This window comes from Mesitornis unicolor, unplaced genomic scaffold (genome assembly GCF_000695765.1).
Source record: "Mesitornis unicolor isolate BGI_N332 unplaced genomic scaffold, ASM69576v1 scaffold22281, whole genome shotgun sequence".
Lineage (NCBI taxonomy): Eukaryota > Metazoa > Chordata > Aves > Mesitornithiformes > Mesitornithidae > Mesitornis > Mesitornis unicolor.
The window spans coordinates 16611-36044 of NW_010164739.1; the positions used below are offsets into that span (position 1 = coordinate 16611).

At 38.3% G+C, this 19434-nt stretch overlaps 1 protein-coding gene across 1 annotated transcript in view; it reads right to left on the bottom strand.

The window, feature by feature from the left end:
* LOC104548411 (mannosyl-oligosaccharide 1,2-alpha-mannosidase IB-like) overlaps positions 1–19434 on the bottom strand; it is a gene marked incomplete at its 3' end in the record, with an annotated part of 44406 nt that overhangs the window by 5966 nt on the left and 19006 nt on the right. The window contains exon 3 of the mRNA XM_010194424.1: positions 18578–18658. Within this exon, the coding sequence (XP_010192726.1) occupies positions 18578–18658 (81 nt within the window). The remainder of the gene's footprint in view (positions 1–18577; positions 18659–19434) is intronic.

The following is a 19434-nucleotide window of genomic DNA, read 5'->3' on the forward strand; positions in this document are numbered from 1 at the left end:
AAAGCAAGCAGTGGTAGATGAGAGGCCTTTTATGGAAGACTGCAGATGTGACCAGAATTCTCTGCTGAGCTCATTAAAGTGACTTCTTCACTAAGTTTCAGACTTACCATAAAAGCAACAGTAAATGCCTCAGGCTCCAGGTTTTAAATATGTGCTGGCATCAGACAACATGTTTACTTATATAGTAAGTATATATATTTTTTTAAAAACAGGTTGAACTGATAGATTCTATTTCAGCCTTGGCAGTTCCCTGTTGTCAGACAATGCATTTCAAGAAATGTATAAGCAAGAACAGAAAAGAACAAAAAATGAATAGATGCCTTGAAAATAGAGCTCATTAGGAAACAGTAAAAAGAATTGGGGTTATTTAGTCCAGAGAAAAGATGTTCAAGAGAGGACAAGATAATGACGTTTCAGTACATAAAAGGCTAACACATGGGAAAGGAAATTATTTTTTTCCGTGGACATGGAGAACACAAAATAATACCAAAATGGAGCAAGGAAATGTAAGTTAGTTATTAGGAAAAAGTTAGTCATAACTAATAATGAAACATGACAGTGATTGCTGAAGTCACCAGTACAGCTTTTAAGAAACCCCTGTACAATGTCTGCAACTACGAAGACTGACATGATTTGGCTCTGCCAAGGAACAGAAGAATAACTGAGAACTAAACAGCTTCCGTACCACTCTTCCAGCCATATTGCAAATTAATCAAATGGCTTGTGCACATTCCATACATGCAAGTGGAAAGTATTTTGTCACTCTCCAGATCTTCTACCTATGCAGTAGACCAACAAAGCACCTTTGTAACTGGTGCATAAATCACAGAGACTATCCACCCCGAGTTTCTTTGCTAGCACAAGCTCAAAAGTATAAGATCCTATAACAGAGAGGGAGTCACAGAAATCACAAAGGCAACAGCTCTCAAAGAGGTGCTTTTCCTGCAGGATAACTCAATCTTTTTTTCAAAGGTGCTTCAATTAAAAAAATCAGCATGTAGTGGCCTCAAGATGTGGAGGTAACTGATCAGAGTCTTCTTAAAGTAAAGACCGCATAACAGCTCTATCAAGTCATCTTATTTTGAAGATGCAAAAATACTGTTCTAGGTAAACATGTGTATTAATTCCAGGGCAGCTGTTCCATCCATTCTCAAAATAGAACTTTTTTTCAGAAAAGTTCCATAAGCCACCATAGACTTGGAGATGTATTTCTATTTTACACAGTAAAATCTAATACACTAAATCCATCAATTTACATGCCCTTCAGTAGGCTAATGCTTCTTTCTGCAAATACCATAAAGCAATGGAAGGATTTTTTCCCCCATCAAACACAAATCAAGCTGTTTACAGCTAGAAGGTGAAAGAGTGTGAAAATTAGCAGAAAAAGCAAAACCTAAACCACAAATCAGATAAGTGGATCCCTCATTAAGATGAAAACATCAATCAGTATCTCCAAACTAGTGTGTACAGCAGATCAGCTGTAAAGGCCTGAATCATTTTCATCCATTAAATTGATGCTTAACATATCGAACCTGCCACCCATAATATGAAAGTTTGCTCCTGAGCCTATTAATCCAAGTAAGGCCAAAACATTCAGCAGAAAAGGCCTCAAAGATTAAGATGATTCTTCAAAAGCCTTATTGATGTATCCAGTAACTACTGAGATGCATGGCTGCAACCTCAGAAGACAGTATTATGCTAATACTGCTGTTAGGTGTTCCTTTCCAGCATTAACAACTTCAAATAGCCTCTGATCCTAACTCTGAGGGCTATTATAGATGTTTTATACAAATACAGAATCTTTTTTTATGTATGTGCATAGATCAGATATACTGCACAAGTTCACAAAAATGCAGCAGTCTCAACATCAGCACTACTATTGCTATCAAAACTTGTACATTGCTTTCAAACACTTAAGCATGAAGATGATGAGGCAGATCTATCTAATTAACAAATGCAGATTAAAATAACAGAGCATCCAACAGCAACACTAGATTCAGACTCTTGAGGAAAAAATTTGGTATTTCTTGGCCCAGTCTAGAATAGTTACCTTTCTACCTTTAGAGTTCAGTTTGGAGTGATGAACTCTGCACCACCTTTTTGTGGCTAGCCACCCATTTAAAGCTCAACTTGTCAGATAGGACTTTCTGCATGAGCAGAGATAGAGGCTCATGGTGTGATTTACTGCTGAAAATCAAGATAAGCAGCGCTGTCACCAAAAAGCCTTACTGCATAGGAAGAGGTCTACATGCCAGATGAATTGCTCTAAGTTCCACACTCTAAGTTTCCCCTTCAAGATGTAAATGCTCTGGGTTTTATAGTGTTCCTAGGGCATTTCCTAGCGGGGAATGTCCCCAAGGGACATCCTGCTACCAAAAAATGAAGAAATTACTTCCTCCTTACATATTTGCTTCTAATAAATTCCACAGATTTCATTACAAAGGCATCTTGTGAGATGAGGGAGATGTAATAAGATTCTAGTAACATTTCAGCTATCATAGTATGACTTGAGAGTAGGAGAGCACTTCAGCTATATTTTATAGATGTTTGTAAGTGATGATTGAAGAAGTATGCCACATCTAGAATTGGTCCTGAAGAATCTAAATCCATGTTTGTGAGATTTAGCAAGGCAGCTACAAATTATACCACATATAGTGGTGAAACGATGAATTACATAAATTACATAAATACAACAGCACCTCCTCAGCATTGTAGGTGTCTTGAGTCATAGCAGATGTTCAAGGAAGGAAAATGTGCAGATACTGCAAAGATAATGCCATAGCTAAGGTACTTCTGCTGCCTTTGGTGAGATGTAATGATTACCAAAGTACTTGATGAACAACACTTACCATTTTTATAAGACTAAAAGTCTTTAAACAAGAGAAGACCTATCCTGCAAAAGGATGCTTTCTGAATTTATATTACTTTATGACATCTCAGCAGGCTAAGATTGAAGTCAAAACAACAGGAATCGACTTGAATCTGGACTATGGTATCAACTTGAAATGTTTATGGTGTCAACTGGCTCTGCTTTCTTTAATTCATCCCTCAGATATTCGTACACATTGATGAGATGCCCCCCAAAGCCTTCTCTTCTTCAGGCTGAACAGTCCCAGCTCTTTCAGCCTTTCCTCAGATGAGAGGTGCTCCAGTTCCTTAACCACATTTGTGGCCCTTTGCTGGACTCTCTGCAGTATGTCCGTGTCTCTTATAATAGAGAGCCTAGCCCAGGATACCATTCACTTTCTTTGCAGCAAGGGCACATTGCTGGCTCATGGTTAACTTGGGTGTTTACCACTTTTATGCAAAGCTGCTTTCCAGATAGTTGGTCTTCAGCATATATTGGTGCATGGGGTTGCTCCTTCCCAGGTACAGGATTTTGCCCTTGCCCTCACTGAACTGCATGAGGTTCCTGTCAGCCCATTTCTACAGTCTCCTGAGGGCCCTCTGGGTGGCAGCATGATGCTCTGGAATACCAATCACTCCTCCCAGTTTTATGTCATCAGCAAACTTACTGAGGGCACACTCTGTCCCATCATAGATTCATAGATTGTATTAGGTTGGAAGGGACCTTTAAAGATCATCTAGTCCAAACCTCCTGCAATAAGCAGGGACATTGTTACTAGATCATCCAGATCATTAATGAAGACGTTGAACAGGATTGGACCCAGTATTGATAGCTGGGGTACATCACTAGTTACTGGCCTCCAACTACAGTTTGCACCACTGATCATCACTCTCTGGGCCCAGACATTCAGCCAGTTTTCAATCCACCTCCCTATCTGCTCATCTAGCCCATACTTCACCAGCTCTGTTGTGTGGATCTTATGGAAGACAGTGTCAAAAGCCTTACTAAAGTCTAGGTAGACAATACCCACAGTGATCCCTTCATCTCCCAAGCCAGTCATTTCATCATAGGTTATCAGGGTTGGTTGACCATGACTTCCCTTTTGTGAATCCATGCTGGCTACTCCCTGTCACCATGTCATTTATGGGCTGTGGAATAGTTTTCCAAGATTAGTTGCTCCATCATCTTTCCAGGGATTGAGGTAAGGCTGACTGGCCTGTAGTTCCCCAAGTCCTCCTCTTGTCCTTTTTGAAGGTAGAAGTGATATAAGGGTGGTGTCATTCATCTTGTGCATTAGCTTGGATGCCCAACAATACTCATTTAAACCGTAGCCTTTTAAGCTACTACACTTCTGTAAGACACACAGCTGTTACACACAGAAGATTTACACAGGCAGAGAGAAAGAAATTTGGCTTAATTCCTTAATTCTAACAATCTCCAAAATTTTAAAACACTGCCAAATTCACCCTGGTGAAAGTCCAGGACCAGTTACTCCTGTTCATGCAACTGTTGCTGCAGAGCACCTTCGTGCTATCAGAATTCTGGCCTCTCAAGAACAACATGACAAAGCAGATAGTACTTCATCCATAAATATAACATAACTTGCTGGTTTACTCGTTTCACAAGCCAATAAATGCTTCATGAAATGTTCCTTCTTAAAAAAAAAAACCAAACCAAAAAAACTATACCAAAACAAAAAGCCTCATTACCAATTCAGTAAACTCAGAAAGTCAACATTTATGATAATTTATGACTGCCTCCTCCCTTCACCCATTCTTATGTAAAAGAGATTTTCTGAAACTCCCTTAATTTTCAAACCATGCAGACTAGGTTGACATTTTCTTTAGAGCGTGACACCAAATGTGAGACTTCAAGAAATACTTCTATAAAAGAAAACCACACTGGATATCTCCCTGAAAGATATGCTTTTGTTGACAATTTGAAAGAATGGTAGGAAGGCAAGAAAGGCTGTCCAGTTTCAGACGATGCATGAAATTCAGTGATGTAGCAGTTGCCTTTGATTTAAAAGTCCCAGCTATGAAAGCCTAGCTATCCTTAATATTTTTGGAGATTCAGCTTGTAAAATACTTCTAGTGCAGTGTATCAGAATTATCCTGACTTCAAGGAAAAAGCTGCAACTATGCTCTGCATTCTACTTCTGAATCAAAAAACACAGTAAAGCTCACAGGACTGCTCGGGTCCATTCATACACTCAAGTCTCCAGATCTCCTCTTCCCTAGAGGCTCTGGACTGTTCCGAGATAAAAATAAAGGTCAGGTTTTTTTGGAATACTGAATACAGAGACAGGTTAAGCACTGGCAAAAGAGATGGCAAGAAGCTACACCATCATATAAACTGATCTGAAAGGACTAGATAATCTTGGAAAACTATCCTAGTGGTAGTTCCTAAGTTGGAGTTGTACTGAAAAGCATTAAAATCCCTATCTGATCATATTGTTCACAGCTACAATCTTCAGTCTACAAACGAGCAGAAAAATAAACACAGAAAAATACTTAAACTGCATCAGTTAAATGCAGATAAAACAGGTATTATCTGGTTGACTACAACTTTGGCTATTTACATTTTACAAATTAGCAATTATATGTTCAAATGCTGCTTCTTAGATATAAGATAATAAATACTGTGGTGGTTTTCTACCATCATCAGGGAAAGATTTGCAAACAGAATTCTTAAGTGATACTATCTTTATCTTTTACTAAAAAGTTTTTCAAAGCTGCTTCTCTGGACAACAGATGTGAGGAATCTAGTTACTGTTGACTGAGGCATCTTAGGATCTAATGAAATATTCATTGGTTTCACACTAGTGATATTTTTGAAAAATCCATACAAGAAAGCTTGTGCATATATTAGCTTATTAGAAATATTTGAAAGTTTTGCTCTAGATTATCTAAACACAAAAATTTGGCATGCACTGGACAACCAGCTAATCACATTTAAGCTACCTGACACTGGCTAATAATACCACAATTAAACGGCATAATTTCCATTCACTTCAATAGCCGTATCAGCTTCCTTGGCATGGGTTTCATGCATATCCAAGTAGAAAAGTTACACATTTTCCATTTTTAAAGGGCCTTCAAATCTGAGGTACTCTATACCAGTCAGCCAACATCACAGATCACTTAAAATTCAGTATAAACGTGATAAAAATCTGGCATATAAATGCCTCCTTGATCTAATCATTCCAGGAAGATATAATGCACTGTTTCTCATCCTGCCTAACTGAGCCAAAAGCCATAGCAGTTTTGAGTTAATTGTCTCTTCTATTATTATTATTAGAAAGTTGCCTTCAGCCCAGGCAATTTTTGTGCTTTATCTTTCCTTCTTTTCATATCTCTGACTTCTTCACTGTAAGTTTCCCCGCACAAGCAGTATTAACCTGCCAGATTAGTCAGCTCTGTACATAAATTGTCACAGGACTAGAAGCAACAATCTTGAATTTGCACAACATACTAATCACAATCACTCATGCCTAAGCATGCTCCAAGGATGGAAGCGGGCTTTTAAAAGACTGCTGTCAGATGATTTCTTCTTGCTGTGGGAGCTACTGCAGCCCAGGGAACCAGATGTGAGAGCACAGACAACAGTCTGGCATCTGGCTTAAATGTTCTCCCACTACTTGCTGGCAGCAGGAAAGGAGTGTGAAAAAAGGGAAGGGAGAATAATGACTCTGAACAGCCACCAGGAAAACAAACAAAAACGCCATCAAGGGAAGAAGAGCGATCAGCAGGGAAGTAAAATTGGTAAAAGATAGGGCTTCCAGTCACCCACCTCATACAAGATGTAGAGCCAGGGAAAAGCTGTTAAGAGAGCACGAATAAGAGCTGAAGGGAAGGAACAAAAGGCATCAGGAGGAGGAAGGACAGGGAATGAATGGAAACAAGACACAACAAGGGACCATTGAGAGTGTAGTTTTAAGGAATAGGAGCACGAGAAAGATCTTGGGGAATCTTGACAGGGGAAGAACGCTCGCTCATCTCCAGAACATTTTCTTCAGGCCTAGAACTGGCCCTAATATATCAGCCTCTGAACATGCCTTTGTAGCCAAACACATCCAGGCAAAGCAAATGGTATAAATGAATCTTGGTGTTCGCTTTTTTTTTTCCTTAATCAGTGACCCTTAGTGTTTTGCTACTACCAGTTGTTCTACTGAGACAAGTAACAGATTACATTGTGTTTCTGAAGGTCCCAGCCCAACTGATGATCTCGTCTCTGTGGTTTTTAAGAAGGAAAATGTGTATTAGGAACCCTAAGAAATGGTTCTGAAGTCAAGTAGTTAAGCTGTTTGTGCTATACTTACAAGTCTTATGAGAATCCTTTTAGTAATCAAAATTATCTACCCTCTCTGATTATTAAACTATCTTGATATGGTAATTCTCCATTCATGTCAAGTATCTCCCTTATTTCCCATATATTTTTCTCTGCTGTGTCATCTTTTTTGTCCTTCAGCTCTGTGCTTACATTGTATCAATTTCTACTTTCTTTCTCAGTTATTTCTCCGTCTCCTGTTTCTCTTGAATGTGCTGCCAAGCTTTCCATTTTAAATTAATCTTGATTTCCCCTTTAGACTTTGCCAGAATTGACTTGGTCCCCTTTAGACTGTATTTGCCTTTACAAAAGAAGTTAAACAGAGATGAAATTACATATTGTTTCACACTATGTGCATTCATTATACACACAGCCTCCCTCCTCCCACTGGTATGATGGAACAGTTTATAATGCAAAAATCAGTGTCTAGGAAAAAAAATAATTAAAAAAAATCACATAGCTTTTACATCTTCAAAATCATATCCTTTAAACAGTGTTAGATGTAAAATACATTTCAATACATTGTGTTTGATGAAAGTAAGTAAACAGTGTTTTGTGGTTTTTGGTTTTTTTAAGCAAATGAACTGGCTTGTTTTCACAGTTTTACAGACATCATTAACTTACTTACAGTTAATATACATATATACATACACACCCCCCCCAAGTTCTGACAGAAAATTAGTAGGCAAACAAAAACTATGAGCTATGTACTAGCAAGCACCAAATCTTCCCAGCTGCATAAATTCTGCAAAGCACTTGAAAAAAACTGACATTTCTTTTGGAATAAGAGAGAAATACCTTGAACTCCTGCAGCATAATTTGTAGATCCTAGGGCCAGAAATATAAGACAAAGATTTTCTTATTTTATGCCATGCAAACAAAAATCAAGAAGGCTCAGAGCAACAATATGATCTTCTGTATAAAATAAAGCTCAATTACAGTTATTTATATTTACTTACTGTTTATGTCAGTAAGCAGTATTTAAGTAAATTGTTTCTTTCAGAGATATATCTGGACTGAGGCACATACAACATACTGACTATGCATGTGTTCAGGAAGCGTAACTATCAGTCCTCCATCTTTTCATGATTTTCCTACCACTTCTACTGTTTTTACACATCTTTTTAAAAACATGACTACGAAGATGTTGACAGCATAGCAGCAGTGACCTTTCATTAATGACTTAAACAGAAATAAATTCCTCCTTGTATTTACAACTCCTGTTTATATATCCAAATGCTCATAGGTCTTTTGCCACAGGATTTCATACCAAAAGTTTAAATGGAGCTGCTTGCATTTTTGTGAGTTCCACATATTCTTCAAAGCCACAGCTATTCAAAACACATACCCTTGTTCTATTCCCATTTTGGTCTGGCCAACATGGGTTGTTGCTTTTTTTCCCTTATAACTTACAGTCTACATCTACACCTTTGGCAACATTAAAACAGACTTCATTTATACAGGCAAGTTTGACCAATTGATTAAATTCCTCTGGAGTTTTCTATTTACCTGCCATCTCAACATGATCAAATCTACAGTCAGCTATAAGTTCTGAAAAGAGTACTTTTGTTGTCAAATCACTACTGTACTGATGGTCTCTTATTTTCCATTAATCAAATTTCTGGGATGGAGAGGAGGAGTGAAATAGGACTAACTAGCTCACAGATACCTAGGTCGCCTTAAAGGACCTTTTCTGAACATGGACATAGTTGTGTTCTTTTGGTTTAGGCACTTATCTGTAATTTTATTGAATTAAAAAATTAATGCTAATTGGCCAGACAGCCTTTTGGACATTTCTTTTAAGATTTATCTGCTGATTATCCAATTCATAAACGGTAAGGCAGTACTATTGCAGACAGCTTTGCATCCTCTTGATTCCTAGTAGACTAAAAGAGTTCACCATCTTCATCCTGTGATAGGTGAAGACAACGTTAGAGGCAGCATGGCTTCTGCTAATTGTTTTGCTAATTTTTAGTGGTTTTGCTTAGCAGTTTTTGTAGCATTCATGTAATTTATCTCATTTTTCTCTTACAGAACCTGTTCTTGTCTGAACAGATTTTAATCTTCAAACTACTTTTAAAGAGGGAAACATAATAGTTAGCACTGAATGAAAACAAGTTCCAAAAGGAAAAACCAACCAAAGATGCCTGGTTTTGAACTGCTATCATATTCAGAGTTGTATTTTTGTTTTAAAATTGAGAAAAAAAAATCCTACCAAAAGAACTGTGTTTTTAGTTAACAAAAAAGAATGCCATACTCCCTCTCTGGATCAGATTAAGCATGAAAACCCTCAGTGCAGACGCTAGCGTAGAAGAAAAGAACACAGGAGAACTCAGTAGGTTGAAATTAGTGTGTTACTGTGCCAACAGCAGTGCCAATAAATGAATGCCCGGAAAAATAACAGGTAAGATACTGTGGTTGCTGTCACTGGTGCCCAATCCATGCCAGTATGACTGCTAAACTACTCAAGAGGGAGCCAAAAACTAGTAGACTATCTCCTGGTCATCAGGAGATACATGGCATGCAAGTAGCTACAAATGGTCTACTCTTTCCTAGCTTTTGTAGCCCTCTACAGGAACATGACCAAAGAGAGAGCTTTAATAGCGGCCATCACTGTATAGATACTGTATTTTCTATGGCTAAAACATCTTGTCCTTTATTTCTACCAGTTTAAAGCATGTTATACCAACAGGCAAATCTATTTCCAATTAGAGGAAACAGAATTGAAGTGAACTCAGTTTTCCCCTCCTTTTCTCCTCTTTGGGTGCCATGCAGTGCCAAGATGAAGCAATAAATGGGGCTAAGTGCCATTTGCCAGTCAAGAAAACATTTACTACAAGCCTGGTAAACAGAAACTGTACAAGGATTCCAACCTGCACTGCAGTGAGCAGTGGCAATGCTCAATATGTGACAACACTTTAAAATTCAAGAGAAAGATTTTTTTTTCAGGCTGTGCCCTGCTAGAGACCAGTGAGCTGTCATGACCACTTACGGATAAGCAGCTCATCTCCTGGCAACAAACTGAAATCTCATCTTTACCGGATAGGATGCACACAATGCTGTTCTCTCTTCTGAGATTTTAAACCTCTGAAAACTTGATTTAGGTAAGCCCCTTCATAGGTATAGTGAGTTTTGTGAAACCAGTTCACAAAATACATTGTCTTGCTTAAAGATCTGTACTTTATCTATTTAGGTCAGCTGTTGGGATATCCATTGGCATATGTATTTTAATTTTACCAGGGAGTCTTCCTGAACAGAAGAGACGCTGCCTGTCAGTTTTCTAGAAAGGATTAGTTTGATTATCTGTTAATAGAGTATCAGGTACTTAACAGCCTTTGCTCTCTATTTTAAATGACAGATTTCAGGCTGGATTTATCCATGCGAATTATAGTATTATCCTGCCCAGAAAGATATGTCATTTTGATGGTGTTTATAAAGATGAGAAATACAATCACGTAAAGGAACTGCTTTATATCTAAGGCTGGCAAAGGTTAACACAGTAGATCATTAATCTTTTTATAATGCAAATACCATAAATAACTTTGTTCAACAAAAATAAAGCAATAAGCTATCCTTTTTACTGTATTATTAAGTCAGCAGCAGACAAGAACACTTTGTCATAATGGTGTAAGTGTCCTCCTGCCACTATCACACAGCCGCCATCAGAATAATCCTCACTTTGTTTTCCTTACTTGATGCTGTTTCTCAAGCACAGCTATGTACTCAGCGCGACAACTGGCCCTCTCTCCATCTCTGGGCTTCCATCATTCCACACACGGTTGCTAGCAGGAATATTTTCTTTACTGCTACCAGTCACACCAGGAGTTTTAATGATTTGTGAAGCTCCACTTCATGAAAAAAAGCAAGCAGTTAACAGGTAGCTTGCACACTCTCTACAGACAAATGCTGTTCATACCAGGTAAGATGCTTAGTTAATCTAAAGACAAGATAGGGTTACTCCTGCACACTGTACAAATCTCTTTATGGACTGCTAAAAAATGAGCTCTAGGCAAAGCATGTAAGTATCACTTATCCTAATTCTCAGAAACTTGCTTTACAAACCAGAATATACTCAAGACTGGAAACAAGCCCTGAATCCTGCTGCAAACAGCTGCAGATGAACTTTGTAGGGAGGAACCCAGAAACCATACGCTCCATGTTTGGTTTTATTACAGACTTCCCATAAGATGCTACTCTACAGAGTTAAATCTGAGTTTTCAGAGACCACCACTAGCTATGCCATTCCTTTTTCTGGTTCATCTTCCTCCAGAAAATGTCCTGAATTTTCAGAAGTTCTAAGGAGTCTAATCTGTAAGTGAGGGCCATAAGCACTTAAAGAGTGCTAATTGCTGAGAAAAGGTCATACTTCTGTTCACTGAAGCCCCCCAAACCAAGTGAATATCTCCAGTATTTTTAACCTTAAGTCTATCCACTACACAATTATTGATGTCTGAGACTAACACAGCACCATATACTCCCACAAGAATACTGTAAACCTTCGCGAATGAACATTTATGGGACACATGTCAAAAACAACTTTACAGAAAGAATTATAGAAGATTCAACCTGGGTGCACACACACACCTGCCAAGTCTCCTGTACAGAAGGTACAGGTTATGACCACCTCTTCCCCTGTGGCCCCTCCCCCCGGTCTGGTTAGGTTTGCATTTCATGCATTTGCAGGACAAAGCAATGCTTCCTAAGCACCTTGTGACAAATTGACCATCTTAGACCTGCAACAGAGGAGTGGCACTGTACTGCAGTCAGCACACACACTTCTTTAGAGGAAACCCATAGTCATAACAACCACCTTAGAAGATTCATTCTGGAGTCCATGATACAATTTTAAAAACCCTAAGAGCAAGCATATCAAAACAAGAAATAACTCCTTGAGGATCAGAATAAATAGGCTTACCCACTGAAATCAGCATTGAAGAAATAGTACAAAAACACATAAATAAAGCCCTTCTCTATACAAAAAGACACAAGTTATGCTACAAAAAGTGAAGTCATGTTTAAAATAATTCAAATAAAAATTTCAGTTAAATACATTCTTAACTGCCCTGAGTTAAGGCTGAAAGAATCGAGCTTCCCAAAGGCAAAGCTCAGAAGGACAAGGAAAACCTACACATTTAAAGGATCTATCTTAAATTGGAGAAAATCTAGGTACCTGAAAGTCTACAGCAAAACAAAAGAAATTCATGTAATACCATGTTCCTCTGTCTTTGTCTGTGTTAACTACATCTCTTCGGCCTCTTGACAATTATCTCCATTTCACATCCTGCTGTCTCCTACCTGGAGACATGGATGCTGCAGCAAATGCCTGGATATGCTTGCTCCAGGTACACTCTCTTATTAGAGGATTTTGCTTCCTGGTCTCAACATACACAGAGATGTTGCTCAACTAACAGACAGACACACACATGGGAAGAAGGGAGGAGTCACTGTGAGAAAAGCTGCTACTTGAAGGAGTTTACTGAAGGCCTCCACCTCTCCCTAGGTAACATCAAGCCCCAGAGGGTGTCTATGATGATGAGGGCTAGCCACCATGGTGAGCCACATCTTGTCACAGACAAGGGTGGGGCAGTAGCTGTGGGGAACATGTAGACCACACAAAAAAGGCAGGAGACCCCTTCCTCAGCTGGGGAGACACAGATAACTCTGTAACGGTCAGGGGATCATTAGACTCCAACTATACAATATGGTTGATTTCCAAATAACAGAAGAACCTTCGTGGAAAGACTTTAAAAGACTGTATGAACAGAGAGCTCCAATCTAACAAAAGTTTAACTTGCAATAGCATCCTTTTTTGTGAAATGCAAGTGCTTTATCTTGTTCTGACCTCTGTGTGTACATGATACTCTTTCATTAAGCATTTCTATCCTGATGCTATTACGTACAATAGAGGATATCAAGACACTTTACTACTGTTGGATAAGAAGTTAAAGATAGCCACAAGGAACACAAAACATTCTTATAAACTAAGTCTACAGAATTAAGTTGGAAAAAAACAAAGGAACCTACTGTTGTCAGGAAAACGCTAAATAATGCCTTCGCTAGGCACCATTGTAAACTATAAAAACATGGATTCATAACTGAAGACAAAAATTATATTTGTGTCAGGATGATGCATGAGAGAAAACAAATCTTTTAATGTTACCACCAAAACAAAAGTGTTGTTTTTTGGTTTTGGGGGTTTTATTGAGTGGGTTTTTTTGGTTAGTGGTTTGGTTTTTTTAATTCACCTGATGTTGATTGTCATCCTAAACTGCCATACTCAATGTTTACCCCAAAGTAGGCATATGGAACATTTCATTTCTACTTATTACTGTTATATTATCAACTATATCACAGCCTTCCCCTCCTCCCCCAAGCATAATGAAAACCATGTTTAATTCCTATAGAAATTAAAGGATTCTTGCAGAGATTACTGAGAAACAGTCCAGCTCAATTTAGATAAGAAGTCATTATATACTTTACCGCCAGTATGTTCATTTGACCTGTTAACTCCATTTGACAGATAGAAAAGAGGAAGTATAGTGGTGTCTGTGAACTCAGAAGGTGGGAAACTTGTAGTTCACAAACCTTAACTACAAGATGATGAACCCTTTTTGATCAAGATACAAATTGTAAAAAATTTATCCATTCTATCATAACCTGGGGTGGAAAAAATGCATGCCTAGTTCTCATAGGTTGGTTCCCAATCACTTTCTACTAAGCAGCTCTCTTAAAATCTGTACCTCCAAAAATATATTTAATTAGTACCTCTTGATTCAGTATAGGCACAATGAATTTTGCACTTCCTATTTAGAGACTATGCCTTATTAATGTACAGCTTAGTAAGGAATAATGATGTCTAAAGTAAACACTTTGTATTCGCTGCTCAGTGGAAACTGGTAAGAAACCTCTGGCATTCAGCAAAATGCAATAGAGCCTGCCTGGACATACAGCACGACCAGGAGATCTCACTTTTTTCCCTTTCTTTCTTTGTTTTTTTTTGTTGTTGTTTTTTATTTTATTTTGTTTGGTTTTTGGTGTTTATTGTTTGTTGTGTTGCTGTTGTTGGTTTTTGGGGTTTTCTTGTGGGTTTGTTTGGGGGTTTTTTGTGGTTTTGTTGTGTTTTTTTTAATCAAGCTTTTTTTTTTTCTTTCTGTAGTTTGACAGTATAATTTCAAAAAAACTCCAGTATACAGTATGCTCCACTCATACTGGGGACCTCAGTACTGTATCCAGCTCTGAGGTTCCCAGTACAAGAAAAGCATGGACCTCTTAGAGTGGGTCCAGAGGAGAGCCATAAAAATGATTAGAGGGCTGGAGCACCTCTGTTATGAGAGAGCTGGGGTTGTTCAGCTTGGAGAAGAGAAGACTCTGGGGAACCTTACAGTGGCCTTTCAATGTATAAAGGGGGTTTATACGAAAGATGGAGAGAGACTTTTTACCACAGCCTGTAGTTACAAGAGAAAAAGCAATGATTTTAAAAATAGAAAGTGGGTAGGCTTGGACTGGATATAAGGAAGAAGTTTTTTATCATGAGAGTGGTAAGACACAGGATCAGGTTTGCCCAGAGAAGCTCTGGATGTTCCATCCTCGGAAGTGTACAAAGTCAGGTCAGACAGGGCTTTGAACAACCTGATCTATTGAAAGATGACCCTACCTCTGGCAGGGGAGTTAGATTAGATGATTTTTAAAGGCTCCTTCCAACCCAAACCATTCTATGATTCTATATTCCACTATTTTAGTATATATTAATTATGTATTTCAATAATGTACTTTGGAGAAAGGCTACAGGCTCAAAGCTTAAAAAAAACCAACCCTAAGAATCTCAAAAACAGTGACAGATTGGGATCTCATATCTACGTAGGAGTTGAGATGAACGCGGCACTCTATTAGAAATCTGATAATATACACCTAGACACACACCAGATGGCACGACCACGATCAGCCAGGAAAAACTTACTGTGCAGAGGACTTAAACAAGGGCCTCCCAAAATGCAGACTTACTACCCCTACCACCAGATAAACCTGTGTTGTGTCAACTTGAGAAGACAAAAAGAATGCACAGGCAGATTTTTCGCTGTGTCAAGTTTCACAGGCATATCTTGATTTTGTTTTATTCAAAAGGCATTTTGACATGGAAAAATGGAGAAAAATGGTGATCTTCCACAAATCAGGGGAACTGCCTGTTAGACGAAGAAACAATGTTGTCTCTCAACATCAACAGAAAGGTACAGTCAGGCAAGACAACCAAGACATTTGACTACAGGGACATGGAAACACATCCTCCTCAAATTTTAGCTTTATATGTTCAACAACCAAGGAAGTACAGCAGAAACTCCCACATGTAAAAGGTTGAGCTGTTAAAAAATTCACACCTGTCATGTTTCACAAAGAAAGGCACTTGACTCAACACTGGTCAGGACAAGCCTACAGCATTTTAAGTCAAGTTGCAGCTGTTAAAAAAAGAAGCTTTTTTATTTTGATCATACAGGAGATTTATTTCATTATTCCCCCATCCACTGCAGTGAGTAAGAGGGAACTCTTACTGAAAGAAGAGGCAGCAGTATCTGCAATCTTAATACAAAAAGTTTAAAAATTTACTGACAACTGTAACCGACTTCATTAAAACCATGATCACAGTCAATGCTCCTCTAAGTAAAACCAGTAACATGACAGCTAAAATGGTGCATGGAGACCACAGTCATGCCTTTAGACATGCTAAATAATTTTTGAAAACTAACATGTTTCTAATAACAGCATTAAACTGGACAAGTTTATCTAAATTAACGATCAGCTGTACTTAAGTAGTATGATCAGTATCAACCATTATGACTCAATCAGATAAAATCTCATCAAGCACAATTACCCTCTCCATACAAAGGGCAAAAGCATGTCGATAAACAATGCCAATGATCAAATTTTCCAAATGTAGCCACTTAAAAATGATTGAACTTCCACAGTTGATGCTGAGACTTAGGCATGTTATTTTATGTTTCTCGATAATAGCATCTTTAACAGCACTAAGTGATAGGAGTCAAAATTAAATAAGAATGGCTTTTATAACTGTCACCAAACAGCAGTAACTCTTGCTGCAGGCCTAAACAGAATTTATATAAATTAAAAGGAGGGAACCAGAATTAATTTTAAGTAGTCTGTTCATTGTATTTGTAGTTTTTCAATATGAGGGTGGTAGATCACTGAAACAGGTTGCCCAGAAAGGTAGTGGAGGCCCCATCCCTGGAGATACTCAAGGTCCAGCTTGATGTGGCTCTGAGCAACCTGATCTGGTAACATTGTCCCTGCTCACTGCAGGGGGGTTGGGCCAGATGATCTTTAAAGGTCCTTTCCAACCCAACACATTCTATGATTCTATGACCTATTTTTTAATATATCAAAAAAGACACGCAAGAATATGGCAAATATCTTCTAAACCAGTATCTAGCAAGTCTTATAAAAGCAGAGGCTTGGAGGAAGGGAGATATGGATTCAAATATCAAGAAGGTGTGGGAAGAGCACTTATCAAGAAACAGCACCAATGTTCCTAGCTGAAAAGACCATTTGGGACTGCTCTACTCAACCAATACTTGAAGGCTTCAGTGATCCCATACTGCTTAATGTGATCTGAGCTCAAAGCAACAGAAATAAGGATTCCTGGAAAGGAAGCATTGTTCCACATGCTGTTGAGGTCACCTGCATTACAGTAGGAACTGCCATGACTACTTCTAATGGTTCCTGCTTAGCTGCTTCAGCTGCTCCTTGGCACAAGTTGAAAAGCACATGTACCTCAGACTGCTCTCCATAAAACTTCTTCGCTAAAGGAATAAACACACAAGCATTTTTTTCTTGCTTATGCCTGATAGCAAAAGAAAGCTTCTACTCTGAGGGCCTTCAAAAGAAAACTGGTAAGTTAATAGTGCTGACCTAGGTGAAATTCAAAAGCAGCCTCAAGTTAATATTTGAGTTGATCATTCAGAGATTTTTATGCCTTCTTTTGTTAGGACAAAAGTGTAAACTAACAGGGCTTGAATTTCATCACTACTCTAAGACAAGTGATAGCTGCTACAAAAGCTGTCTGCCTGAAGATGTGCCGCAGCAACCACTTTAAAAGGCTGACTTGTAACACTGGGGAATAGGATCACTCCCCGAGGGTAAAATCTTTACTGAGCTGTGAAGAGACTGATGGAACACCTAATTCTGAAGGCACAGAAAGGCTCACTGCTACCAACACAAACTCAGCTCTTCAGTTGCCACAAAGGAAAGAGGGGCAAAATTATGTGCTTCTCCTTTCCTTTGGAGTTGCTATAACAGACTACATGAATCAATGTAGCAGAAAGGACTGCTTGCAGCTGATCCCTCTGCAGACAGAAGGCTTGGAGAGTGTGGACAGTGAAGAAGGTAAAGCAGTAGTACCTGATGAAAAATAAACTAGCAATTTCTTTCAGAATACTCACTGGATTTCCTACAGATCCCAGGATGATGCCAAAGACCTAAAAATACAATAAATACAGGGTTTTCCCTTGGTCATTTCTAGGATCGCAGGCTTAAAATACCTGAGAACTTGTTGATACGTATGTGGTGATCCTCTAAACAAAAGGGGAAGATGCAGACGAACACCTGAAAGAGTATTAAACCACAAAATATGGTCGGAAGTCTAATGTTTTAGGTAGCGGGCTACAGAAGGGCCATGAAAAATAAACAATAAAAACAAGCAAATCAAAGACAGGTAATAGATCAAAAGACAGGTAGCTGATAAGATATAAGAGCTATCACTTAATCTGTAGGCTGGGTCAGGTTCCAGCCTTGTTGAAGTATGTGAAGTAAGAGGTAATAGCAATGTTAGTGCTAGACCAGAGAAGTCCAAGGTTTAAAGCATATGCACCCTTTCAATCTAAGCATGACTTTGCTTAAGCACTCAGAAGTCTCTGATCTTTTTTAATAGAAGTTTCAAAAGTGGAACAAAATTGGCTTGATATTACTTAGTTTGTCACTGAGAAAATGGTAAGAAGATTGCATAGCGCTTTTGTGAAGCACATCTACAGCCTTGCAGGACAAGTGACAAAACTATGATTTCTATCTTCATAGAGTTACAGAATATCAAAACAAGTTATTGTTGGCATGAAAAGCTAGTGACTTGACATTTCAGTTTGATGTTTACTTGAGTGGATCTCTTTTGAAAAGATTTTGATTAAAAAGTTGTTTCAAGGCTCTAACAAAGGATCCTAAATTGGCCAAGACCTGCACAGAAACAAGCTTTAAAGATTTCATACTTTAAGTATTTGGTTACTTCGAACAACTTATTGCTATAAAATTAGTTTGCAAACTACTGACAAACCAAGATTGTAGAACATACACAACATTTGCTAGAATACATTACATTTCAGGGTCACCTTCCAGTCTCCTCACCTCTTGTCCTGAAAGGTAGTACGCTGCTAGAAGACCGCCAATGAAACGAATATTGACCTCAAAAACAGACACTTCGGAATTCTAGAACAGAAAGAAAGTAAATAATTTAACAGTTTTCTAATCAAATATGAAAAAAAATCATCAAGGCAGAGCCAAGTACATACCCTAAACCAATCTGCATGTAAGGGTTTGCACTGTTTCAGTATCTAGATCCATACTGAAATTCCTGTGCACATCTTCACAACAGCAAGTGATAATTCTAGTCACAGCTTCCACTGATTTTTAAAAATCAAATTGGTTATTATCCTGCTCTCTAATCATATTATCATCAAAAAGTGCAATTAAAGTTGTTTGGAGATAGTGAGAAAGAAGGCAAAGACTACATTTCCATAATTCAGCATCTTTTCTCCTATGTTGAAGCAAACCGCCAAATCTTCTGGGTTTACAGGATAAAGTAGAACAATTAGATAATTTCTATAATGTCCTTTCGTAAATTGAATTACCAGTGTGCAATCTCAAATACAGAGTTCCATTTAAACATAGCCTCTATCAGGAATACCCTTTAAGTAGTTAATGTTACGGCAACAAGTACTGCAAGACCACTGAGAAACTCAAGAAAATAAAACATTTTACTGCCTTTCTCCACATTCATATCCTTGGGGTAAGTTCACCAATACCTTTTGACTCATTTAACCCATTGTAAAATTAAGAGAAACTAGATAGTTTTAACATCTTTCTGCCTCCCTCTGCACTCCATTCACTCTTTTGCCTGCATACACTCTATCTGTCTCCCCCACAAACTTCTCTTCATTCAACCCATTAGACACAGAAATCTAGTTTTATTAAAATATTTTGTG